This window comes from Rhinolophus sinicus, linkage group LG06 (genome assembly GCF_036562045.2).
Source record: "Rhinolophus sinicus isolate RSC01 linkage group LG06, ASM3656204v1, whole genome shotgun sequence".
Taxonomy (NCBI): Eukaryota; Metazoa; Chordata; class Mammalia; order Chiroptera; family Rhinolophidae; genus Rhinolophus; species Rhinolophus sinicus.
The window spans coordinates 41999387-42027098 of record NC_133756.1 but is presented as its reverse complement, the minus strand read 5'-3'; the positions used below and the strand labels follow the sequence as shown (position 1 = coordinate 42027098).

The 27712-nt window shown below is 40.5% G+C and overlaps 1 protein-coding gene across 2 annotated transcripts in view; it reads right to left on the bottom strand.

The window, feature by feature from the left end:
* The window catches only part of AK5 (adenylate kinase 5), a 202633-nt gene that overhangs the window by 47952 nt on the left and 126969 nt on the right, over positions 1–27712 (bottom strand). For both annotated transcript variants that reach the window (XM_019743342.2, XM_019743343.2), the window contains exons 9-10: positions 14450–14492; positions 9861–9905 (exon numbers count right to left, since the gene is read on the bottom strand). In XM_019743342.2, coding sequence (XP_019598901.2) covers positions 9861–9905; positions 14450–14492 — 88 coding nt within the window. The remainder of the gene's footprint in view (positions 1–9860; positions 9906–14449; positions 14493–27712) is intronic.

Sequence of the window (27712 nt, the reverse complement as noted above, 5' to 3'; positions counted from 1 at the left end):
ACTGTACTCATTTACAAGAGGAAAGAATCTTTCATTGCCTTGACCACCTAATCATTGGTTTAAATATATTTCATTTACAGCTAAAATGAAACTCTTGGTGATGGAGCTTGGAGCAAAATGCGGGGGAAGTACTTCAGGAATGTTACATTCAGGAAGGCTAAAAACTGTCCCCTGAGTCACTGGCTTGCTATTCTCTTTCATTCCTCAAGGCTAGATATGGTCTCCTGCAGGAAAACCTGTGTTGTGCTGTTGTAAACAAATGCAGGAATGTGTCACAGGAGGAAATGGCAGCTGATAGGTGGGTTTAAGCCAAAGGCCTAAGAGATACTTTATCACTTCAACTGGCCCTGATCCCAGCCAACAACAGCTGCTCCAGGTGAAACGCCACTTAACAACAGGTCAGCCCCTTAGGGACTGTTCAATTTTAACAAATGACACCAGAAACAGACACAGGATTTTACACAACCTCTTCACCTCTGTTATGACTCCTCCATCTTATAGGTATCTTTTCCTTGTCTGCCTTTCCGCGGGATCCTCTCTTATTGGTTGTGTCCTTTCATTTAGCATATACTAGTAATAATGATGGCTAATTCTTGTTGAATATTTACCAGGAGCACTGTGACATGTGTTCTTGGTCATCAACTCTATGACCTAGGTACTGTCATTACAGGCGAGAAAACTGAGGAACAACGGATTTGCCCAAGGTCACACAGCCAGAACACTGGGGAGCTGGGATTTGAACTCGAGGAGTTCATGCTCTTAACTAGACTCTCTTGATACAAATGTGCTTGATTCTCTCATATTTAAAAAAGATTCCACTTTTGACCTTCCTTCTGCTTTAGAAACTGCCTTAAGTCTCTCCTTTCTCAGTCAAGTTTCTTGAAAGTGGTCTGTACACATCCTCACTTCCGTACCCAGTCGCCCCGAACTCACTGGCGTTACTCCTTTCTGTTCCACTGGAACTGTTCTCATCAGTCACTAATAACTCTTTGGTTGCCAAACCCAACAGACAATTTTCATTACATGTTATTTACCTTTCCCAGGTGGAAACTCTCTCCTCCCCTGCCTTCTACGACACCATTTGCTCCCGATATTCCACTTTGCTCTGTTCTCTCCTTCTCTGGCTCTGGCCCAGGTATTTATTAGATTCTGGGTCTGAGCTGTCCTGCAGCCTCACTCTGCCTAAGCTCACTGGATGCTCTCTGGCACATACGTGGCTTCCCTACCATGGATACCGTGGGGAATTCCACATCTGGGTCTACAGCCAGAACTAGTATTTTGGGTACTAGATCTCAAAAACCTCTTGTTCAGTGGCCATCACCTCATGGATGTTCCATAAACATCTCAACCTTAAAATGTTTAAAACTGAATTCTTTATCCATCTCTCAAAACCCATTTTTTCTCCACATTCCTTAACTCCTTGAATGTGGCACCTCTGTCTACTCGGTTGTTTAAACTAGCCACTTCTGAGTCTTGCTAATTCTTCACATTCACCTGTATACACAAATGGATCCTACTGTGTATTGATTCTACTTTTTAAAATCTCTTGGATCTATTTCTTCTTTTCCATTTCAACTGTTTCATGTTCCTCCTGTGTATGACCATCCAGATGACCTCCTGCCTGGCCTCCCTCCTGCAGCCTAAGCTCCCTCTCACTGCTACGAGAGTGGTCTTTCCGAAATTCAAATCTGATGACACATGACTGAGTAAAAAGCCTTGAAATTTCCCCATTGACACAGGATGAAGTTCATATATCTTAGCCTGGTGTTGTCAGCCTTTCGTGTCCTGGACTTTGCCTCTGTCTCCAGCTCTGCGTCTCACTGCTTCCCACCCTCTCAGCTCTGAGGCTTGCTCTCTCCTTGCCATGGCAAGAAATTTAGCTTTCTTCCCACTTAGCACTTGGCTAATTTCTTTTCTTTCTCCAGAATCAGCTCTGACTTCCCCACTCCACCCCTATATCCCTTCTTTAGTCTTTCTCTCCATCACCTAGGCCTCTACCATTGCAAGTACCAAACTGTGCTGTTTGTTTGCTTTCTCCCTGTAACATGAGCTCTTTGAGATTACAGAGTGCTTCCTTTCATCTTTGTATGCTCAGGCCTATAACTTGGCTGATATATAGTAGAAAATCAATAAATGTATCAAATGAATTAATGAAACTCACCCAAAAGAATATATATTTAATGGAAGAATTTAATATAGTGGTGAGATCATCTATTTATCGTTAGGGACATTTAAGCAGCACCCTTAAAGTCTTTATATCCCTTGGCCTAGGCTGTTTTTTCCTCTATCTCCATACTAAGCCATTGTTTGAGGTCAATATGTAGTCAGTACACTCCATCCAAAGCACAAAGAACATCTCAGAAGCACCAAGCTCCTTCAGCTGCATCCAGCATCGCATTCGCAAACACTTGCTCATTGTTGCCTGTGGCCCTCTGAAATAGTTTTGGTAATGCTCATAAAAGCGGTTCCCATGCTATGTCTTCTTAATAAAAGATGCAGTGTAAATATGCCGAAATCAATGTGTGTTAGGGAGGGGTTCAGTAATGGTTCAGATATTTTTATGCATTCAAATCATTTCCTGTTTTGAAATTAATACAGAATTTCACATAATTGGGAGAAACATGGCTGGGGCACTCAGAGGTCTATCTCATTGATATTCATTTGATGTCTTATTATTTTGTCTTTGTTTTCAGACATCAACAGCTGTACAAACAGGAACAAAGTAAAACAGAAAATTGAGGCACTTATTCAAATAAGTATGACAAATCCTTCCCTCCCCTCTGTAGTCCCACAACCTCACCTACATTTTGGCTCCTTACTACGTATCTACGTACACTTCTAGAGCATAGGCTTGGAAATCTGAGAAACTTTGTTTGAGTCTTAACTCTGTCACTTATTAACTGAGTAACCTTGGGAAAGTTACTTAACTTTTCTGAGTCTCCATTTCTTCATCTATAAAATGGAGAAGAACAGGAGCACTGATGACTGGTGTGAGGGTTCAATCAGATAATATGTATAAAGACAGCGCAATATCTGGAACATAGTCACCAGTATACATTAGTTTTAATATTGTTATGAGGTAATTCAAGTCAATATTTTGGGGGTAGAAGATGAAAACTTGGACTTATTTAATTGCCTTTGCAGTTCACTTCCTTCCTTAGGGCTATGGCTCTGTTATTCATGCTTCCAATTAAAAGAGCAGTTAGCAATGTCAACTCATTGACTGTTCCAACTTGGGGTGGACAGAGAACGAATATTATTTTGCCATTTTAAAAGAAATTCAGAGAACCTAAGGGACTGGAGCCACAGAGCCTAGCTACAAACATGAGATTTTGGCTGTTCTCTCATCTTCAGTGCTGTGTACTTCTAGAGTCCGTAGCATCCGCCAGTGTCCACTGATCATTCTTAGTGGGTCTGAGAACAAGCAAAAGAGGCTTTCAGTGAGTCAGGCCTGGAGATGTGGCCCTTGCTGAGTGAACAGGCTGCATGTCTAAAGCTTCACTAGGTGATTCTGTTGGTAAGTTAATGGTGCTTCCAAAAAGATCTCAACAAATGGGTAGGGAGACAATGAGTGTGAGAGTATGAGGTCTCCAGTCACTTCACCTGCAAAATTCAATGACTGTGTTCCTTTCTTTTTAGCAGTAATTTGCCCTTCTGGATGATTGTCAATGAACTCAGTATCACTACTTTCTTTGAAGAAATAATTTAAAAAGCATGGAAAAGAAAGCCCATTTCTGCCATGTGATACAGTGTTCCAAGGACTGTTTAGTGTCTTTTGAATCTCAAAGCTCTTTATGCATAGCGAGCCATTGATAAAGGTTTATTAATTTGGTCTGATTAAATTAAGAAAGTGTTTTGTTCCAGTTCAACATAACTTAGAACCTTTTCGTAATGAGGTTTAGGGTCATTGCCAGCACGAAATGCCTGCATTTCTTCAACATTAGAAAGAGAAACACCCCATGGTTTGTAAATGCATTTGATGCTCTCTTGGAAAGTGGCCCAGTATCTCTCTCCCTTTACTCTCCCATCCTGAATAGTCTGGACTTTGAAAATATGGGTGTAGGCTTTGGAGAATGTCAATGGGGCCCTTCCTTAACTGCATCCCTTCAGGGGAAAAGAGCTGTGACAATTACGGGTCTGTATCTAGAGCAGGGGTGATGTTTCATAGTGAAGGCAGGCCACAGGCTTTGGAGTCAGATGGAAACTTATTTCTCTATATGAACCCAGCCTAGCTCATGAGCTGCCTGTTTTCACTTCATAGTGGAAACTCAACTGAGTCTAGCCTAGGGTTTCTTAGTCCAATCCAATGATTTCTGAAAACCTTGATAGTCCACTTCAGCTACAAAATTCATATGTTAAATCCTAAAGCCCAATGTGATCGTATTGGGAGGTGGAGCCTTTGGAAGGTGGCTAGGCCATGAGGGTGGGGCTTTCATGGATGGGATAGTGTCCTTATAAAAGAGGCCCCAGAGAGCTCCCTCGCCCCTTCCACCGTGTGAGGACACAGCAAAACATGGCTGTCTATGAAACAGGAAGTGGGCCCTCACTAGTCACTGAATCTGTCAGTACTTTGATCTTAGACTTCCCAGCTTCCAGAACTGTAAGAAATAAATTTCTACAGTTTATAAGGCACTCAGCCTATGATATTTCGTTATAACAGCCCAAGCAGATTTAGACAAGTTCAAAGTTCAGTCTCCAGGTCAAGGCTCTTCTCCCACCTCAAGGGTTTTCTTTACCCTTCCTCCAGTGCTGGTTTCTCCCAGTGCTGTGGATCCCTTGAGGTGTACCCTTTCCACCTTCCTTCCAGACTCTGCTTTGGAGTCTCCTGCTTGTCCTCCTGACGTATCCTCTTTGTTCAGTTCTAACAAGCACCCAGACTTTCCTTTCAGGCAACTATTGGGTACACAGAAACATTCAGAACTTTTCCAGACCCATAGGAGCCTAGAGAAACAGGGACTTTTAGTAGATGCACCCCTTTTCCCCAGATCCCTTCCTCACATTTGTGAGGTTATTTGCTTTTGAAAGGACAAGTGAAACCAAAGCACGAGGGACTTTTTCTTCCAAGACCTCGGGTGTTAGTCCTCAAAGTGAGATCCACAGACCCTGGGGTGGGGGCCCTATTTTGATTACAACACTATTTGATTACAACTATTTGCTTTTCACTGATGGTGCAGAGGCAATGTCTGTAAAACTGCAGTGCAAATCAAGGCAGCAGCATCCCAGTCTGCTAGTCATGTATTCTTTACCACCGTGAACTCACAGTAAAAAAAAAAAGAAAGAAGTAAAACGCCACTGTTACTTAAGAATGCCTTTGATGAGCAGTAAAAAAGGTTGATGTAATTTCAACTCTTATGCACACTTCATTGTAACACTGTGCGACAAAATGAGAAGCACACACAAAAGGCACTTCAGCACACGCAGGTATAATGGTTTTCTTGAGGAAAAGCACAGCATGATTGTTGAGTTGTTTAACTAGTTGCTTTTTTAGATGAACATCATTTTCACTTTCTGAAAAACTTGACTAACAGATAAAATATTGTTTTTCAGACTTCAGTATCTGGTGGACATTTTCTTTTTTTTTTTGAGCCTTTAAAGGGTTTTTATTCAGATTATAATTATATATATAATTATATATATATATATATATATATAATTATATATACATATTCATCATAGAAAATGAGGAAATAAAGAGATGTATGAAAAAGACAGTAAAAATCATCTATTCCTATCACTGATAACTGCTATTAGTATTTCTTTACAGTCCCTCTTCTATATGCATTTATAGAAACAAAACTTGAACATCAAAATGTGTATATAGTTTTATATTCTTCCTTTTTTCTAACACAAGGTGTGACTATCCAACAGTATTTCTTCAAAACATGAATTTCTTCAAAAACATGATTTTTAATGGTTGTACTATATTCTGTTACATACAGGTACCATGCCTTACCTACCGCTCCCCTCTCTGGGTTACAGATTACATTTCACTGTTAACCTTTACACTAGAGGGATATCTTTATATATAAACATTTAGCCACATCTTTGATTATTTCTTTAGGGTTGATTTGTGACACTGGGATTACTGAATCAAAGGGTGTGAACAGTTTTTTTTTTTCCTCTGGTGGACATTTTCTTAAAAAGAAATAAAGTAAGCCATCCTTTCAAGGAAAACAACTGGCAGCATTTGTTGCTAATAATAAAATCCAAGCTTTCAAACCCCGATCCATCACTTACTAGTGAATTATTTAACTCTCTAAAGTCTTACTTGGAAAGTCCGGATGGTGATACTACTCCATAGGATAGATACAAGCATTAAATAAGATAATATTATAAAACATTTTATATAGTGCCTGGCATCTGTTAAGTATTTAATAGACAATGGCTTCTATTATAGCTACATAAAGTTAAAGCAATTTGATTTGTTATTCATTTTTAATTTAACCAAATATGTGAGTCAATTTCACCAAAAATGTTCAACCTGAGCCGCAAGGAGATACTCTCTAAAAATTAGACTTATTAATAGTTCTTTAATAATAGGGTAACAATGAAATGACAATAGAGCTCTAATGAAATAATGACAGGCACTGAAATATTAAGCTTTGAGTAAAAATTCTTATTTCTCAAATTTTCCTCCAGGAAATAAATAGGACGAGTTGTGCAGTGGTTAAATGCACAGAATACAAAAATATTGTACAAGTGCCTCCCAAAGCTTACTATTTAAAAGCAGTTTATCAGCACCAGTGCCAAGATACACAAGGCCATATGTGTCCCGGACACAATGAAAGTTACAGCCATTGAATGACGTCTTGATTATTATGCCATTAGTATCACGCCTCACCTATAAAGTTAGATGATTTTCCAAATTGAAGCACTTCTACCAAGGCTTTGGATAGGAATTAATGGAAATTCAGGTTGTGTTACATTTTGGGGCACAGGCACGCTATTAAAAGCAGAGAAAGGAAAAAGAAGCCAAATAGATTGGATTGGAGCAAGATAATGATCAAGAGATTAAAAAAGAAAAAAGGAAAAAGGAGAGAAATGTACCAGAAAAGGTTGTGAAAAACTGTGGGATCCTGTTAATGGGATATAATGAGGCACTTTAAAGGGTATTTTTACATTTTTCCAAATATTTTTCCATTTTCAGTAATGACTGAGTCTCAGTTTTATATATTAGCACAGTTCTTATATCTTGTGTGTGAACAACCAAAGTCCTTAGGATGCTTTTCAGTCCTTTTGATCACCAGGTCCTATTCTGTGAGATCTCTTAGTATGTCCTTTTGGAAGGTACTTCTACATAAACAGCTATTGAGCTGCTTCTTCATGAACCAAGAGGTAATAGTCACACAACATTCAAAGGGCCAACTAGGTCTGTCCTTGCCACTCTTTCTTTGCCTTTGGTCCACTTTCCCTGAATTTTTTTCTACTCAGATGACAATGCTATTATCTACCACCACTTATAACTATTTTGCAAATGAGCAAGAAATACCATCAGCTTAGGTGGGGGAGCGCGGGTAGGGGGTATTGCTTGTTCTCAGTGAGAGGGTGGCAGCTACATGGAGTAAGGAGCATTTGATTAGGCTCATAATTAGCCTGAAAACCATCCTGCCAGAAACAGCTACAGCAGCAACCTGCCTGTCAATTCCATTCCAGGAATTCCAATCACTAGTTTGGTTGTTATGGAAACTGACCACACTGCTTCCTAAAGAATTCATTATTCCAACAAATATTTGTTTTTCTAGTCTTTACGGGGACCTAAATGAGGGATGCAGACACAAGGGATGAAGGACATGGAGGAGGAAGGCTGGTGATTAGACAAGACTTCACAGCGAGTTCTAACTTAAACCTGACCCTGAGGCGTGATTAACTCTGGGAGAAGACATTTCAAGTGAAAAGGTTGGCAAATGCCAGAAAAGTTCAAGAGATAATAATGATGTAGGTGGAGCTGGAGGCAAAGAGTTGGGGTGTCGTGGGAGATGGGAAAAACAGTAGGAGAGAGCAGTGAAGGCCAGTCTAAGGAGTCTGGCCCTTTTTGTGGACAAAGGGGAACTGATGGTTACTGTGAAATAGAAAGAGTGCTTTAGGAATATTAATGTTATCTTATGACTAACAGTGAGGATGTTAGCCTAGTCTCTGCTAATACAACATCTCCACTGTGGTTCTGGTAGATGCCGAGACAATAATTTAATAAGTGAAAAATCCAGTTGTCTTCTTATATAGACAAAAACCACACTTGTTTCATTGAAATCAACTGACTCTCTTCATTAAAACTACTCAAAACTGCTATGCATGTGTCTATAGCATCCTGAGTATTTTTATAAGCTCAAATTGACCTGCAATACTACAGCCCCAAAATACCACTCTACCATCTGTCAAGGAAGTATTTAGAAGTAAGGCCTTCATGTTCAAGCGGAGTCCAGTAAATAGCCTAGAAGAAGAACAATTACTTTCCCTCCTATCAGTGATTTTGTACCTTCTATGGCCCAAACAGTAAGCTGAAATCTTTTTTCACCAGAATAGTAACTGACCAATATGTTGAAATACAGGAGAGTTTGGTTGGCTATAAGAAAAACTTTTTGTTTAGAGCAGCACTTTCCAGAGTATGTTCTGTGGAGACCCCTTGGGGGTCTCAACCTTTTCTGATGCCAAAGATTTCATATTGTGCTGTTTGACCTTCTGAAGGGCACAGGACTTAGGAACAGGTGAGCTGAAAGCCTTACTTATACCTAAACAGAAGGAAGCGACATTTGAAAATACATATCAAAATTCAACTGTGAGTGCTAAACAATGAGGAAATCTGAAACAGTGTTACTGCTAGAGTCAGTGACAACCACAAAGTGCTATATTATTTGTAGAAGTATTTTTGGACCACATTATTCAAAATGCAGCTATCTCTGCGACAATAAAGGCTCATTCTTTGGATTCCTGAACACCAAGTTTAAAGGGTTGCCCCTCTTCCTAATTTGGCTCCTAAGATAAAAGCTAAACAGAAAGTATAATTTATTGTGTCTTGGCCTTGATGCCAAGAAAGCTGATTAAAGTTGATGTAGAAAGGGCAATTTTCTGTGAAATTAGGATGATGAGTTTCTCTTTAGTAAGGAGGAAAAATAGTGTACTTTTACTTTCTGAAAAGAATGTGAAATAAGCGTGGCAAGAGTCCATCCAGTTCCCCAGGTTATGGTCACCTAGAGGCAAGCAGGTCAGAAATAGAACTCACGTTGGCCTCAAGGATTGTCACTGCTTTAAGACATGTTCTCCTTGGCTGGAATTCTTCCTTCTCTCACCTCCCATCAATCCCTCAGTCACCCCATCTCTTCCTTTACTTCCATGCTTAAATGTCACTTACATAGGGAAACCTTCCTTGGTCAGTCTATATAATTACCCATTTCTACCTCAAACACACCAACAGGTTCTCTGTTTCAGCTCTTTGTATGCCTCCTAATTTTGTGACAATAATTTGATTAGTTCTTATCTTCGTCTAAAGTGGAAGCTCTGTGATCCCTGCTCATTGCTCAGCGTGGGCCCAAAACTTAGTAAGTGTCTGGTGGATGATTGAATGTGGGAGACAGTTGGGATATCAACCCACACAACTGAGTGGTAAAGGGGGGAGAGACTACTTAGAGTCCTGCTTTGTCTATGCTGAAAAGATACAAAACCTAAAGTAACATAAAACTGTGTAAATAAAAGCAGCAATCTGAAAGCCTGTGTGTGTGTGTGTGTGTGTGTGTGTGTGTGTGTGTGTATCTTAACCAAGAAAGTGGCAAGACTTCAAAACAGGGTGAGAAATGAATAGCCTTTTCTTTTCTACCAAGTTGTTATTATTAGCAATCACATTAGAAAATTTGAGGTTTGCTACTCACCAATTATGAAAATAATTTTACACTTCCTCAAATCTTCCATGACACCTTTAAAGTAAGAAAAACTTATTAGCAAGAAATACTGTGTTTCACTCATGTTATATAAAACCCAAAATCTTGTATTTTTTTAATAAGAAAATTGAAGATGAGTAAATGTGTTAATAGGCCATAATTAAAGGGCACCGATGACCATTTCAGCCTTATTCCCAGAGCCAGGTAACATATTTTCATTTTAACATACAATTTCACTTTTAGGTAGTAAAACTGGTAAGGCATTAAATAGCATGAGTCACAAAGAAAGATAATAAAAAAAAAATATTTAGAGACGTTTCTAAGTGTCTCAGTTTTGAGTTATTTCACATTTGTAAACATTCGCTAATCTCTCTTTTAATAAAGAGGGGTTAAGACATAACTAGGGAGTCTGGAAGACAATATTTTAAAAATAGTTGCTATTTACAGAAAACAATGCTATTTTCCACATTTAAGGTAGTGATATAAAATTTCTTTTTAAAATAAATGTATATAAATAATAACAGTGAGTCAATTTACAGAAAAATATGAAGTAAATAACATAGAGTGTAATAAGTAGCACAGAGATGATGCGAAAATCAAGAAGGTGGCAAGCGAGGACTAAATTTTGGGAATCGCTGCTTTAAGGCAAAGAAATGATTAGAAATTTTGGCGAAGTGTGAAGTCCTCTAGAGCAGGGGTGTCCGAACTTTTTCAACGTTTTTCACCAAGGGCCATATGTAGTAAAATACACAAACAGCCGGGCCACTCACTTGAGGTGAAGTACGTATTGCCTCACCTAGTTTATTTAAGTAAACTAAATATATTTTTGGAATTTGCTGCGGGCCAATTAACAATGGATCATGGGCCACAGCTGGCTCGCGGGCCGCAGTTTGGACATCCCTGCTCTAGAGTTTGTGGAGCTCTAAAAGGTTTTCAGCTGTCACGGGGTGTAGTAGGTAGCCATGGGGGATGGGTAGACAAGAACTCTATTTTGGTCCTGTTGTCAACTGACTTGACCTAGGCAAATGACTTACTTTGGACCTCAGTTTCTCCATCTGCAAAATAAAGGTGTTGGACCCAGTGATCTCTAATGTCTCTTTTGGTTCAAATACTTGTGATTCTGTGGTTCCTATAAGTCAATAGGCCACACAAGGAAATAGTCCTCATTGTCCCTTGGCCACTATTATGATGTTATTATTGTAGGTTTAAGATATCTTCCTAAGGCAATCCAAAATTCTAAGAGATCTTGGGTGAGAGTGAGGTCACCCAAAGAGATAACTTCAGTGAAAAATTTGAATCGGGAATGGCTCCGTGAGCTCAGGGTCTCTGGACTTGGAAAATGCCAGTGGTTGCTGTGTGAGTCTGGAAGCAGGGGGTCCTCAAACTAAAAAAAAAATCAGTTTAGAGTGAGGACCTGAGGACAGAGGAAACAGCAGTCCTACCTAAGACTGCTTCACCGAGCAGCATAGACAAGTAATTCACCATTGCTTTAAGCCCACAGGACTTTATGTATGAAGATTAGACTTTACATGTGCTCAAGAGTTGAACCCACCCTCACAAGGGAGTTAATCAGGCTTCCACCCTGGAGGCAGAGTGTTGGGGCAGCCTAGGGGCACAGATGCAGGCGAGGTCCGGAAGCTCTGAAGTTCAATGAGAACCGGTAGAAGCCACTTAGGACGAGGTACTGCTCCAACCCAGAGGCCACTGGGGCAAATGAGGATGGTGAAAGCTAAGAAGTAGGCCTAGGAGACTCAGATACTCACCATGCTCAGGTCCGTCCTCTAAGCAGCTTATCTAACACCCATGGGGGTGGCGGTGGGGGTGGGAGGCTGAGTCCACAAACAAGAACTTTCAGAAAGGTTTCTTTGATGTGCTTAGGCAAAGGCCAGGCGAAGATTCCAAACCAGTGAGGTGGGTGGGTATGGAGTGTCGTGGACTATGGTAATAAGAGTTAACTTCAAAGTCAAGTTTTTGGAGCACCATGCTGGACAAACAAACAACATCTGAGGCTGAATGCTTCCCTCAGCTGGACAGATGTGACTGCAGACAGAGTAACTGAAGATAATTTTTAATACTTTACTAACCCCTATGCTAAGGGAGATACTTTTCAAACTGCAAGACAACATTGAATAGACTAATATATTACAATGTAGGATACTGTGCTTTTTTTTTTTACTTCATGAAAACTGTGCATGCAGTTTTAAAGTAAAGACACTAGTGTTCACAAAGGTATTAGGTGTTTTTTGTTGGAACCCTGGACTCTTGGGGTATGAATTCCAGATCCTGGGCTGGGAAGATTCCCAGAGCAGTCTTCTCAGTGGGGAGAGCCCTGGAAAGTGGAGCAGGACTGGATAGAGTCAGCCCTGAGTTCCTAGTCTAGGTGGAGCTCTGGGCTCTTTTCCTGGTTCAGGAAGAAGCTGCTTTTGCTCATCCTTTGGGTGTGAAAAGACTAAAATGACAAGTGAAATGTGATTACCCGGAGAGAGAGAAGAATGTTTTCATTTCCCATCTTGGTGACAAAATTGCAATTTTTATACTTAAAATGGACTTATAGGACTCTGACTTATGTACTTCATATCGTATGTGGATGATCAGTACTTTCAAAAGTTAGGTCATTCTTCTGACAGTTATAAAGCATACTTTTTAGTGGAATTGGAGTGTTTCATTTATATATACAATGATACCTTTTTACAGTACTCCACTATTAGTTGAATGAAAGGCCCAACTCACAAGGGGGTTGGGGGGGGGGAGAGAGAGAGAGAGAGAGAGAGAGAGAGAGAGAGAGAGAGAGAGAGAGAGAGAGAGAGAAACATGAAGAATTAGGTTGGGAATAGAAAGGGAAGGAGACAGGGGAGAAAGTGTTGGAAGCGGAGGTAAGAAGTGAATTTTGGGTCTGTGGAAACATTTGGTTTTCACACTGAAGGATGATTTTTTTTTTTAGTTCTTTTTAATCAAAGAGATGCTACAGTCTCTTTACAGAGTAGCCCATGGTGATCGGAAAAATCCTATGTTACCTGGAGCTTTCTATTGAAGGCAAATACATTGTGCCCTTAACACATGGGACCATATGGTCCTCTTACGTTCTCTAGACTCCAGTTTACTTTTCTGAAGCTGAGCAACTTTTAATCTATTAGCAATCTAGGAAAGTGGCTGTGGTTACTATCATTATGATGATTTGGTATAGTTGTATTCTAGTCCAGTTTTAAAAAATAGTTATTCTTTTAAAATTAATGATGGTACATTCATGCAATGTAGTCATTACAAATTCAGGTTATAGAGGTTTTTTTTTAGTTTTTTTTAGGGAGGGCGCAGCTCACAGTGGCCTGTGTGGGGATCAAACCAGCAATCTTGGTGTTATTAGCATCACGCTCTAACCAACTGAGCTAACTGGTCACTCCCTATAAAGAGTTTTTAATGATATGGGAACATACTTATGATATGCAGAAAATATTGGAGATAATATTTGTACATGCACATGTATTCTCAACGATGTAAAAATAGGTATATACGAGTAGACAACACACTGGAATAAAATATACTAGAATATTGTCATAAGGTTTTACATAACTCTTATTTTCTACTTCAAAAAAAATTTCCACTATTAATATGTGTTAATTTTATAACCAGGAAAAAAGGAAACTTTATTAGGCCATCAATCCATCCCTGTCCAGTGGGGATTGAGCTGATTATTTGCACTTGGCTCATGTTTACGTGCCTGTCCCCATGAATCACCATGATGTCATCTGGTGACTGAGATTTCACATATTGCTATTGCCATTACCATCAAGTGGCAGTTTATCTACCACCTCATGCTCATGGGTCAGTGCAGATTCGAGCTGGGATTATTTAGAAAGCCGAATCACTTACTTGTATGTGTTCGTAGTCAATATAAACATATTTCCATGGACCATAATTATAACAACATTTATTACAGAGGGAAAATGTTAGAAGGTATTTTACTTAGGGCAATAGGAAACTTATCTTTCTTGGACAATCTCAAATCCACATAATTTTATCTATTTTCAGTTCCATGTGTAGCTAATTATGGTTGGATTTTTAAATTTTTGCAAGACTTTTAACATGACAAAAATGACAAAGCAGTATAATTTGGGTGTTTCTTAGATTGCGTGCCAATGGTACACCACAGAATAGTAACCACTGTCCAGGAAAATGACTGTGTCCAACAAATTTGAAGAATCTTTTATTAAGTTAGCTGGCTCTCAGTAAATGCAGGACTTGTGGAAGCCTTGCTGTGCTATCATACATGTGACTCTTCCAAAGGCAATTGAGTGCTAAGTGTTTGTCAAACATATTTTACCAGAGCATCCTGTTTTCACTGAGTATCTCAGGGGTCATGTTCTCTTGGCAGTGAGGAAATGCATCTCTTAGGCAACCTTTGGTTCTTTACATGGAACAAGAGGGGAGAGATCCAAAGAGTTCCCATCGTGACCGTGTTTCCCGGCTAAGGGAAAAGTACATGCTATTGGTAGTTTATTATCTTTCTATTGGTGTTTAATAAAAAAGACATGCTCAAAGCCACTAAAAGGACAACACTAGTCTGCTCAGTAAAGGAAACTCACCTCCCGTGGTGTCCTCTCCAAATATATTTAACTGGTCATCACCCTGTTTATAAAAAAATCAAAATATTAGAAGATAATACTAAAGGTATTGTGTTAAACTTCTGGCCAACACTAACATACTTAAGCTTCCAAATAACTCTGCAAAGGAGGTGCTGTCATGATCACCTTTTATAGATGAAGAAATTGAGTGTTGGAGAAGTTAAGTTGTACAAGGTCACATAGCAGTGTGGGACAAGGCCAGATTCGAACCTGGGCTGTCTGTCCCCAGAGTTCATGCTCTTCTTAACCGGTAAGATATCCTGCCTCATTTTCTTGATGTACTATCTATCCGTGGTCAGAAAAGCTGATTTCAAGAGGACAAAACCCTTTAGTACCCGAAGCTCACTGATAGGTACAGTCACAGCTATTTTACAAACAACTCTGTAATTTAAAGCTGGACTTGGCGAACTGTCTGTAAAGGGCCAGCCACTAAACATTTTCAGCATTGCGAGCCATCTGGTCTCTGTGCATATTAACCACTGGCCGTCATTTGCCAATCCCTGAAAACTAAAGCACGAAATAAGGGAAGTTGGAATGACCAGCTTTGATTGATGCCTGCCTTTTAAGCTTTCATTTTATTTTCAAAGCAAACATCTTCTCTGTTTTCCTTATAGAAGAACCAACCCATAATGATTGGAAGAAATTCAGAAAATCATTTATAAAAAGGCATTTGGTGAGAATTTTCAATCTCACTTAATCTCCATCCACCCCATTTTCCCACTTCCTCATTCTTTATAGGTAACCACTCATAGAAATTTTTTTCTTTTTTTTTGTATCTTTCCAAATACACAAAATGTGACTTTCAGCTATCCGTGGGTACACTTCAATATAAGTATATAATCTTATTACCTCCATTTTGTACGCAGAAAGAAGCAGACTTATACATGCATGTGTTTATTATTACCTACTGATCTATACTGTTCTTCCCCTTTATATTTTCACTTGTCAGTATTTCCTGGAGGACTTTCCATATCAGCACAGAATGTTCTTGGTTGTACAGTATTCTATTGTATCGAAGGTCCCATAGTTGCTGCTGTTGTTTTTAAATAGTTCATTAAGTTGTTTCCGATCTTGGACCATTTTTGAAAAAGTAGCATAATGAATAAATGTAGATAAATGTCATTTCATTCACATATACCTGGAGGATAAATTCCCAGAGAGAAGACTGTGTGGTCAAAGAGTAAATGTATTTATAATTGATAGATTTTGCTAAATTGCTCTCCACAGAGGTTGTGTCTGTCAGGGACAGTCTCTGGCTCACGCTTTACTCCAGCCTCTGGCCTCAACTCGCTTTGATGCAGGACTCAGTTAAATGAGATTACCTGGTTGCATTAAGCTCCCTTGAGGTGATCTGCCTTGAAAGCACTTTGTTGGAAAACAGAGACTTGCCATCCTTTTTTAGAAATTATGCCTTCAGGTCAACTTTACTGCTTGTCTTCTCACATTTGTCTTTGTGTCCAGAGTTATTCCAGGTGAGAGGAGACACTCTCACCTGGTCATTCAGGGACACTCTACATTAACTAACTCTTGTCCATGAATAAAAAAGTCTTCTGTTATTCGTTAGTGAGCCTCCCCAACCCCTATCCTTGTTGAAATTATTGCATTTTGGAGCTGGGAGTATAAGGATCATCTAATCCGACCCTATTGTCCCCCTCTTCTATTTTACAGCTGAGGAAAAGATGGTTAGAGAGGTCATGTGAGGGGCCCATGCCCATGTCATCATATCCTTAATGAAGCAAGGGTTGGGATGAGAACCACATCTCCTACCACACAGCATGGCTCCTAGAGAGTTAGCTACTATAGTGGATCTGTTACTGTCCTGCTCTCACCTGGCCAGTGCATCCATCCCCCAGCTGCTGCTATGGCTCACAGGTAATCTGGCCCCTCCCTCAAGCTGGGATGACACTAGTGTAAGTTGTCCCCTAGAAGTCCCCTGGAAACCAGGCTGACCACATCAGGCTGACGAGCCAGGACCACATCCTTGCTCAATTCCTACCCCTGCCCTATCCTGTATCTCTCTCCACCTAAGAGTACCTTCTAATAACACACTTACAAAGAATCCCCATTGCAGGCTCTACTTCTAGAGAAGCCCACCTGAGACAGGGTCCTAATTGCAGCAATTATTATGTTTGCCTGAAGTGCTGCTATATCAAACAGGCTCAATAGCCTTTCCAGAAAAGGATTGTTTAATCAGACTCTGCTCATTGCTTGTCAAACAGCTATTGAATATATTCAGGTAACGTTAAGAGGAAACCACCGAGTCCTCTCCCTCAATTTTAAATATTATTGTTGAATTATCAGACTTACACCCCCCTTCAGGCTAAATGGTATCAGATCTTTCTTGTACCCAACCATTATGGTTTGGGAGTTTGATCAGGGTTAATGTCAATTCATAAAACAATGCACCATGTTATAAAGGGGCCGATCTCACCTCTATTATAAGATAAGGTCGCTTGTGTCTGACCTGTTTTTATCCATAACTCTTATGCACAGCCTTCTATTCTGTTTGCTCAAATACTTTAAATGAACCCCCGCTTTGTTTCATGAATGCATCGATAGTGAACACGTTTCTGGTGCACTGATGCAACTGTCATCAGCTCTGCCAGGAATGTGGCGTGTGACTCTCACGGACAGGGAAGCCCAGGTGAATGGGATGTTTGATTGGAGGGTGTTTTCAGTGATGCTCAAAACAAGCCTGATTCCAATGTGAATCTTTGGAAATAAAGTCATTTTGGCATCTTACACACACACACACACACACACACACACACACACACACACACACAATACCCAATTCATGAATAACAAATCCTTCTGGTTTTGTTGAAAAAGAGGCTGTCTAGCCCCTGGAGGCCCTAACTCTTCTCTTTATTTTCAAATACTAGGTAGATGGGTCTTCTTCATGATAGGCATTAGTTTCAGAATGTCAATTATATAAGCAGCAAAATGTGATACTCATATAAGCTCATTCGAGACGTATCTGGTAAGGTGTTTACATCCAGTAGCATTGCAACGGCATCTTCAGTCAGATGTGCTTCGAGAAAACACAATATTGACTACCAAGTGCCACCTGCGTGCCTGTGCTGCTTCTTTGTGTTACAGCCTTTTACTGTGTTGTCGCTCCATCCAGTCAGCCCTTTGTCACCTGTGAGTCAAAACTGTGGGGTTAGGCCTTGTGGGTACACCGAGACAGATGACTTTCCACAGTAATAAATAGGTTTTGGGGGGCGTGGAGTGGTATACCAAATCTGAACAAACTGACAAAGAGAGATAGTACAAATATAGGCACAGATTTTATGTAATTGCCACTTATGACTCACGAGCATGGAATCAAGATACAGCCAACAATGATGTGATTAATACTAATGATGGTGGGAAAAGCTGCAGCAAAACCACTAAAACACACACACACAAATCAAAATCAGGTTGCCACATCTTTTTATGCTACATATATGGTAACATGCTAGTAATTGATGGGGGAAAATCTAGAATCCCGTTGAAGTGACACATTTAGAACATCAAGATAGGATTTGTGGCTTTACGGGGAGTCTACATTTGGGCAACAGATTTGTTTTGGTCTCTATCCTTCGTTCTTCGGTCAAACCAGAGACATAAGGAGAATAAAAGCAACTTGCATTCAACTTTATTTCCCCATGTGGATGTGTAGGCAAGAAACTGCTTTGGCAAGATTGGATTCTGGTGTTATAGGAAGAGCAGCTAATTGGTGTGTGTTTTCCTGTTTGATCAGAGCTCCTATTTCACGATGACGCGTAAGAGGACAGAGTACAGAGGGCGACTACATTGAATAGAAACAAAGATGGATTCATTTGCTAAAAGAGGGATTGAAGCTGGGTTATGGTGATTTGAAAGTGAAATTCTTATTTTACTGGTAAACTGTGAATGAAGTTCTGAAATGTCTTAGATCTCCAGCAGGAGACTATTGGAAAATAGAAATATAACTACATTTTATCAGCAGGAAGAAGGGAGATTGGTACTTGAGGCATGTTCTGAGTGTTTACAGTTCTCCGCTAAAGCATGTTTTCATTGAAAGTAATGGGCAAGTTGGAAAAAAAAAAAAAAAAGATGGGACGTGGTATGTAATTTAGTTACAGCTAAGAATTCACTTTATAGCAACTTCCATTTCTGTTTTACTAAAGTATATACAATTAGAGGTCTGCTTGCTGTGGAAACCCTTGTATAAATGAGCAAACAGGGATGAAAAAAATATAGGGGATGTTAGCCTAACCTTTTCCCAGTCTTATTAAATTGCAGGTTCTCTACATGGACTGCTTTAAACCGTGGTTTACACATCCAGTTCTCTAGGTGGAATAGTATTTCCCTTCTTTTATGTATAAATTGAATTTATACATAAAAAATTATGGGAATTGAAATGTCTGTCCCTCTAATAAGATATTTTAAAGCAAAGAGTTTTTCCTATAACTTCCTGTTTTCACCTCACTGCCAGAAGAGCATGTGAGAAACACTTCTATCTTGTCTCCATCTGCCCAAGCAGCACCTTTGTCAAGCAGGGCTTCATAAGGCTGGTGGTATAAAGGAAGGAACCCAGGTCCCATTCTGATTTCGTCTCATTTAAAGTTAATGTGGACCAGAAAGTCACATCTGACTAGAGTCTTACCAAGAAGAGGTATTATACTTGGCCTTTACCTCTGTTTTCGGATTCCTTGTAAAACACAGATAAAAATGGCAGCTCAGCTTCAACCATTGGGACCTGTAGAACATACTGGCCTGTCTCCAGCACTTTTGTTAGGAGCTATGAGAATATAGACTCCTGATGAGATTCTCTACACAAAATGGAAAATCAGGTTTATTAATAGAATAAAACAAACTGTGTGTCCATGTGTTTATCAGGGAGAAAAATATCGCCCAGAGGAGTCAGTCATCCTTTGTCCCACCATCTTTCTTTAAAAGGAACTAAGATGGGGGAAGGTAGACCTGGATGAAGGGAGCAAGCGGAAGGTTCCAAGGACTCTGACAAGTCCTCTATTCCTCTTCCTTCCGAGTTCTCTGCTCATCGTGGGTGTACCCCAATGCCTTCTCTGCAGTCGGAAGCACTTCCAGATGGTCACCAACAGTCATAACAAAGTTTTCCTAGGACCACCCCTAAATTTACAGTCCAGCTCTGACCTTTCCCCACTTCTATTGCTTTCATTGTTCCCCCACGTGAATGCCTGCATTCAATTCTCTGAGGTGCTAGAGGGTCAGGCTGAGTGAGGAGTGGGACAGGGTTAGTTAGCGGCTGTGGGGCACAGAGCAAAGGAGGAACTAAAGATGACACCTGGGCTGGAATTCTGAATCAGACAGGCAGATCCAAAGAAGTCTTTTTCTCACTAGAAACAATCTGTAGACCTGAGATGATGGGGCTTTAATTAGCACCAAACAAGTCTCAGGAAGGGATTAGGGAGAGACAGGCTGCTGAGCAGTTGCTAACTACCACTTTTATCAAGTTCGGGCTGTTTTGCCCACGCTAGTTAAGATAAACTCTACATGAGATAACAGAGCTATTAATTTTCCCAGAATGTGACCTGTTTAATCTGGCCTCTGTATCCATGCCTATCATGATTGCCCTGCCTAGAATGCCTTCTCATTTGCCCTGAGCGTGTTTATATTCTGCCTCTCCTTCCAGCTGCTGTACAAGGCCTGGTAACGTTCGGTGCTCCCACAGAGTGTGATGGGCACGTGTGAAAACGGGCAATCTTACAGTTTTCAGGAAGGAAGCTTTGTTGCTGCTATTCTTGCTTTTTCATTATAAACTATGCTTACCTTATCTTCACTATTATCAATTTAATTTGTCATAGGTTGTTTCCTTCATGCTACCCTGCATGGTGGTACTTCTTGGCACTAACGGTCTTTGGGGCTAGACTTTAAAGTCTGCAAGTCGGATGGTTCACAGGTGAACCTCCAGACTACTCCAGCTACAGAATTAGCGTCTCTAAACACCTCAGTGCCCTGTGCAAGAAAGGTCAGTGCTGTCACAGAGTTATAATTTTCCCAAGACCATGCAGAAAATGCTCACAGGCTGGTGTCTGGAATGACCTAGGTGTGTGCCTCCTGGAATATGTCGTACTCGAAGGCCAACCTTCACATCTCCTCTGTTTTAGCGTCTTAATGCCAAGTTCCACAGGAGGTACAAGAGCAACATTTTACTATCTTTTGAAAATCCTTTGGCAACGAGTATTTGGGGAATACTGAAAGGCATGACGACCTCATATTGGACAAGCACACTCTCAACCCACTACCAAACAAACCAACAGATGCAGGAGCCGAGGAAACTGGCCTGCTCTTTCCCACTTCTCAAGGTTTCTCATACAGAATGCTGTACAGAGAAAAGCAACAACTACCAAAAGCACAAATAAGAGCAGCTCAGAAAAGACAAACCCATAAGACAAGTTAACCTTTAAAAGCTGGAACATTCAGAATGCAGGGCTGGCCTCCTGCCACTGAGAGAAGGCCCTTTCCCTGGGGCTGGAAGCTGAGGCGTTCTGCCTTGGAGGCACCAAAGCTGCTGTGTACAGTCCTGCAGTTGTGTACTGTGCCAACACTCGTGGCTAGGGGGCTGAGTGGGACTGCACCGCTCACCACCCTGTGCGTCCCCAAGGAGGTGTGTGCCTAGAGGATTATTCATTTTTTTCATTTGCACAAAAGCACTGCTTGGGCTAGCAGTGGCCTGCCTTGAGGTGAAGTTTGACCAATTTTTCCTTCTATTAAATATTCAGAATAAAAACTGAAGAGTAGGGGGTGGGATGAGAAGTAAAGAGAGTTTCCCAGCTCTTGCAAATGTGGCTTCCCTGGTATCGGTCAGATGCCACCCCAGCTGCTCTGAGGATAAGCCTGGTACTTCTGATGCCCACATGGCCTTGGGCAGGCCCTCTAGCCCCGCTTTGATCCAATGCCAGCACTTACGCCCCTCCTCTCTGTCTCCTTCCGATTCATAACATAGCAACTAGCATTCCTTTCCTACTTACACAATGATACTGTTTCGAGGATCAGGTGGGGCCTGAAGAGAAAGGGCAGGTGTAAACGCAGGGTGCGCTTACTGTTATGAAACTGCTCTACCTTGGGAGAGGGGCAGGACAGGTCACAGACATGTCTTATAAGCGCGGAGCGGTCTCCTTCCCCTGAAGTTGTCACTTCACAGGACAATGGGGATGTCCTAAAGGCTGGAATTAATCCTTCTCATCAATGCCTTTTTATGTCTTTTCTGCATATGTGCTAAAATTGAAGCATTAAAAACCCTTAAGAGAAATAAATATGGAGGAAATTATGCCACGGACTTGACACTGGTATGTATTTTAGAAAAAAAAATGGGTAGAAAATTACCATATGAAATTGGTGAAGGTACAAACTTCCGGTTACAAGAGAAGTAAGTCCTGGGGATGTACAGTGTGGTGACTGTAATTAACCGTGCTTACTGTCTTTTCTGAAAGTTGCTAAGAGAGTAGATCTTAAAAGTCCTCATCACAAGAAAAAACAAATGTGTGACTATGGGTGATGATGGATGTTATCATGGTGATCATTTCACAATATATACAAATATCAAATCATTTTGCTGTACACCTGAAAATAATACAACGTTATATGTCAATTATATCTCAGTTAAAAAAATTACCGTATGAGAACTGGGTGGCCCATAAAATAATTATTTTATGCTATAAACACTGTTTACCTTTGAACTTAGCTTCACAAAAACACACTCATAAATTGTCAGCCTTGGTCCCCCAAAGCGTTTTCCCTGCTCTGATTCGACTCACCACTGAACAGCAGGCACTGTCCACGGAGATCTACAGGGAGGACAGACGGATACTCACTGTTGTGAGTGTGTTCAAGAAACCCTGCAAAGGAGGAGAAGGAGCCTGCACATTGCAAGAAAGGAACCTGAGGACCTGGGGGGTGACAGAACTGCTGTCACATCTCTGGCATGGGAGACAGCAATACCTGAAACCTGCAAAGACTCAGTGAGCTTTTCCCCATTGATGAGTGAGCAAATGAGGAAACTTGGCATCATTTTCTATGCAGGAGTGTGTTAGCACATATGACAGGACAGTTACTATTTGTTATATGTCCAAAAAAGTCCATCTTGAAGTTCATCTGGTCCCACAGAACCTATGGTGTATTCTTTAGACTTCAACGTCTTATATTTACGTAGTACTTCACACAATGGAGGCGAGTTCCATTTCTAACACCTGAAATGCAGTGTGGGATGCTAGGAAAGGCACTGGACTCCTTCCTGGGTTTGGGTCCAAACTGGTATGTGTTCTTGGTAATCTGAGTGTCTGCTCTTCCAGGCACCCGCCTGGGGAGGCAGACAGACATGGCCCCTGTGCCCATGAGCTTCCTGTCTAGTTGGGGAGACTCTTACTAATTAGATAATCATATCAGTAAATTTATATCAAATATGGATGCATATAAATAAAGAGTTCTAGGAAAATTAAAATAGGAGCTCTGATGTGCACTGGGGTTGGAGAGTAGGCTTAAAGTTGGCTAAGTGGGGAATGGAGGGGAGGGTGGGCGAGGGAGTACAAGCTTGACCCAGGAAGAGCCCTCAGCTGATGCCAAGGCCCAAAAGAGGTGCAGCCTGCACCCTAGAGAAGCTGAAGCAGGCCAGTGAGCCTGGGTGCAAAGCGCTGGGAGGACGGTGAGCTAAAGGCATGCTGCAGGGCTTGGGGTCCCAGTGAGGGCTCAGGTTTCATTTCAGGAGTATTGGGAAGAAAGGCATTGTGGGTTGTCCTGGAAAGTGACGTGATCAGTTCTGTGTTTTTATAAAGATTGCTCTAGATTCTGTGTGGAGCATGGATTGGAGGTGTCCTTCTGTTTAAAGTGGGGAGAACAATGGCCACCCACGAGGCTGGTGGCTAAGAGGAAATGAGATGGTCAAAAGTATTTTGTAAACAGTGAATTGTTATCCAAATAAAAAATGGAATAATTATATCCTTTTTGTCTTAGTATATCAAGGTAGCCGCTATTCTCCATGTCTTCAGGAAAGTGACAGTTCTTATTCGAGGTTAAATTTGGGGTCAGATCCAGTGCTAGAACCCACCCACTATTCCCACCTATTCTTCCAATACAGGTTCCACTCTACCACCTTAAAAATAGAAATCAATCCAGTGCACTTCGACGGAATTGGATCAAAACAAACATTTCCACAGAACATTCTGAGGCTCCTGTGTTTCTGACCACAGATGACAAGCCCAGCACTGAGCTCGGCTTGGAGTGGGTGAACGCAAAGGGTCTGAACGCATGGGTCTGAAATGCAAAGCGAAGAAATGCAAAGTCTTAGAAAAGCCTTGGGGAAAATAACTCGCCAAATGTGACTTTCCTTTTTTTTTTTAAAGAATGTTAAGCTCAAGAGCAACTACAGTACATATGTTTCTTCATTTTTTTCACTTAATTGAGCAGTTGCCATGGCAACTCAAGAACAGCATACTCACTGCCTTTCATGAATTGCAGATACACATTTTTCATCTAAAAGTTGCAATGAGCTTAAAAAAAAAAAAAGGTAATCTTGAGCTGTTCCTTTTTTTCTTGGCTTGATATCAGTATTCTCTCCCCACGGGACCGTGAAGTGGCAGCCCTTTGCTTTCACGAATGAGAAAATGAGAGAAGGTTTGGAAATTTCATCAGGATTCAGACCTGCAGCCAGTCAACAACGTTGAAATATCAGTGTGTTGAGCAGGAGAGCAGAGAAGCAAATGGAAGAGGGGGCTCTTTTTCCAGGAGCACAGCACGACATTAGCACCTTCTTGGCGAAGAGCTCCCAGAGTTAGTCTCCAGAATATGATCCTGGAATTAGGATGAAAGGTCCTGCAGCTCACTCTCCCGTAACCTCTTACACCTCTTACATCTCTCTCCTCTCATCAATTCCTCTGCTTCTGCCCTGGCCCCAGCTCCTGTCATCTCTTGTTGCCTGAATTACTAAAATATTCTCCTAACCAGCTTCCCTGCAACCAGTCTCCCTACTTCACATAGGTGGCAACAATGTATTTCTAAAATGCAGATCTGATGGTGTCTCCCTGCTCCAAGGCTGACAAGGAACTCCAACCAGTGTACACTTAAAAACCTTCCTGACCTGGGTCAGGGCATCCCTACAGGCTCGTCTGTGTCATTGTCCCCTCCCACAAGCCCTCCTGGTGGTCTCTCTGTCTGCACTGTATTTCTAATCTCTGTATTCAGCCTATTATCTTTCCTTAGAATGACCTGTCTTGTTGCCTACAACTCTTCTTATTAAAAGACCCATTTAAAGACTGAACTCGAGTCATTCTCCTATCTCCCATTGGAGTTAGAAGAAATAGGTCTGCAAAGAGAGAAAAATAAGGTCATGCATAGAGGGGTGCAGACATACCATGGAGAGGAATTCTTAATAGCCTTTCTGTACTAGTTCTGCATTATTTCTAATAATGCTTAGGTGCATTCTTCCTTGGATTTGTGAGAGGTCCGCAAAGATTTTTTTGTGGAAGCTAGCTTAAACCGGTTTTTGTGACTTGCAAAAGGGTTTTTCTTTTTGGTTTTCTGTACCCTCTAATGTTATCACAATCTATCACCCTAGATACTTTCTCCTCCACACATCCCAATATTCAAAATCTCCCTTCTTATTAGATTAGGTTTTCATAATTAAAAGTTGCTACTGATCCAAATTTCCTACAATTCTTCAATACTGTTTGTTGTTCGTTGTGTTTCAGTGGAGCCTAGAGTGTCTCCAGACAGTTCTAACACTGTGACAGACCCAGAGGGAAGATTGGGGCTTTTTGTGCTGTCCTGTGACAGGATCTGCTTGATCTTTACAGCAACGCTCTTTAAAGTCAGAGGGAGGATTGAAGGCGGAGGTGTGTGGAAGTGTCCCCTTTGTGTGTACTGACAGAAATGTGTTCATGTTTACAAGCTTTTTGTCTTGGTGATTCCCTTTGGCTTGGTTCCCAGCACTTTACTTATTTGAAGTTTTAATTATTTGTTTTTTTTCAGTTACAGTTGACATTCAATATTATTTTATATTAGTTTCAGGTGTAGAGCACAGTGGTTAGACATTTCCATATTTATGCAGTGATCCCAGATTAGTCTAGTACCCTCCTGGCACGACACAAAGTTGTTGCAATATATTGACTATGTTCCCTATGCTGTACTTTACATCCCCATGACTATTCTGTAACTACCTATTTGTATTTCCTAAACCCTTCACCTTTTTCACCCAGCCCCCCCAATCCCACTTCCCTCTGGAAACCATCAGTTTGTTCTCTGTATCTACTATGAGTCTATTTCTGTTTTGTTTTATTTATTTTGTTCTTTAGATTCCACATATAAAAGAGATCATATGGTATTTGTCTTTCTCAGTCTTACTTATTTCACTTAGCATAATAACCTCTAGGTGCATCCATGTTGTCGTAAATGGTGTTTTCATTCTTTTTTAATATTTCACTGGATAAATGTACCATCTCTTCTTTATCCATTCATCTATTGGGCACTTAGGTTGTTTCCATATCTTGGCTATTGTAAATAGTGCTGCAGTGAACATAAGGGTGTATATATCTTTTTGAATTAGTGTGTTATATTTCTTTGGATAAATACCCAGAAGTGGAAGGTAGTTCTATTTTTAATTTTTTGAGGAACATCCAAACTGTTTTCCATAGTGGCTGCACCAATCTGCAATGCCACTAACAGTGCACATGGGTTCCCTTTTCTCCACATCCTCACCAACACTTGTTTATTGATTTATTGATGATAGCCATTCTGACAGGTGTGAGGTGGTATCTCATTGTGGTTTTAATTTTCATTTCTCTGATGATTAGTGACATTGAGCATCTTTTCATATATCTATTTGCCATGTATATGCCGTCTTTGGAGAAATGTCTATTCAGTTCATCTGCCCATTTAAAAAAATTAGATTGTTTGGTTTTTTTGGTGTTAGTTGTATGAGTTATTTATAAATTTTGGATGTTAACCCCTTATCAGATGTATTATTGGTGAATATCTTCTCCCATTTAATAGTCTGTTTTTTCGTTTTGTTGGTGGTTTCCTTTGCTGTGCAAAAACTTAATAGTTTGATGTAGTTCCATTTGTTTATTTTTTCTTTTGTTTCCCTTGCCCCAGGAGCTATATCAGAAAAATATTACTAGGAGCAATGTCAGAGAGTTTACTGCCTATGTTTTCTTCTAGGAGTTTTATGCCTTCAGGTCTTATATTTTAGTTTTTAATACATTTTGAGTTTATTCCTGTATATGGTGTAAAATGGTGGTCCAGTTAAATTCTTTGCATGTATCTGTCCAGTTTCCCAACACCATTTATTGAATAGACTGTCTTTACCTCACTTGTCTCCTTTGAAATAGGTTAAATGACCATATGGATGTGGGTTTACTTCTGGGCTCTCTATACTGTTCCACTGATCTATGCGGTCTGGCAATTAAGTTCGGGAACTTGTTGCAACGATGTTGCTAACCTTTTTTGATGTCAAAGGCATTATTCATTATGAATTTGTAACAACTGGACAAACAGTTAACCAAGTTTACTATTCGGAAGTGCTGAAAAGGCTGCATGAAAAAGTTAGATGACCTGAACTTTTCGCCAACAATTCATGCCTCTTACATCACAACAATGCACCAGCTCACACAGCACTGTCTGTGAGGGAGTTTTTAGCCAGTAAGCAAATAACTGTATTGGAACACCCTCCCTACTCATTTGATGTGATCCCCAATGGCTTCCTTCTTTACCTGAAGATAAAGGAAATATTGAAAGGAAGACATTTTGATGACATTCAGGACATCAAAGGATAATATGATAACAGTTCTGATGGCCATTCCAGAAAAAGAGTTCCAAAATTGCTTTGAAGGGTGGACTAGGCGCTGGCATTGGGGCATAGCTTCCTAAAAGGAGTACTTCGGAGGTGACCATAGTGATATTCAGCAATCTAGCACTTTTTCTAGGACAAGTTCGCAAACTTAATTGTCAGGCCTCATATGTGTCTGTTTTTATGCCAGTACCATGCTGTTTTGATTACTATAGCCTTGTAGTATAGTGTGATATCAGGCAGTGTGATACCTCCAATTTTGTTCTTCTTTCTCAAGTTTATGACGGCTATTTGAGGTCTTTGGTGGTCCTATATAAATTTTAAGATTATTTGTTCTAGTTCTGTGGAAAATGCCATTGATTTTTTATACGGATTTCATTGAATCTATACATTGTTTTGGGTCATATGGACATTTTAATGGTGTTAATTCTTCC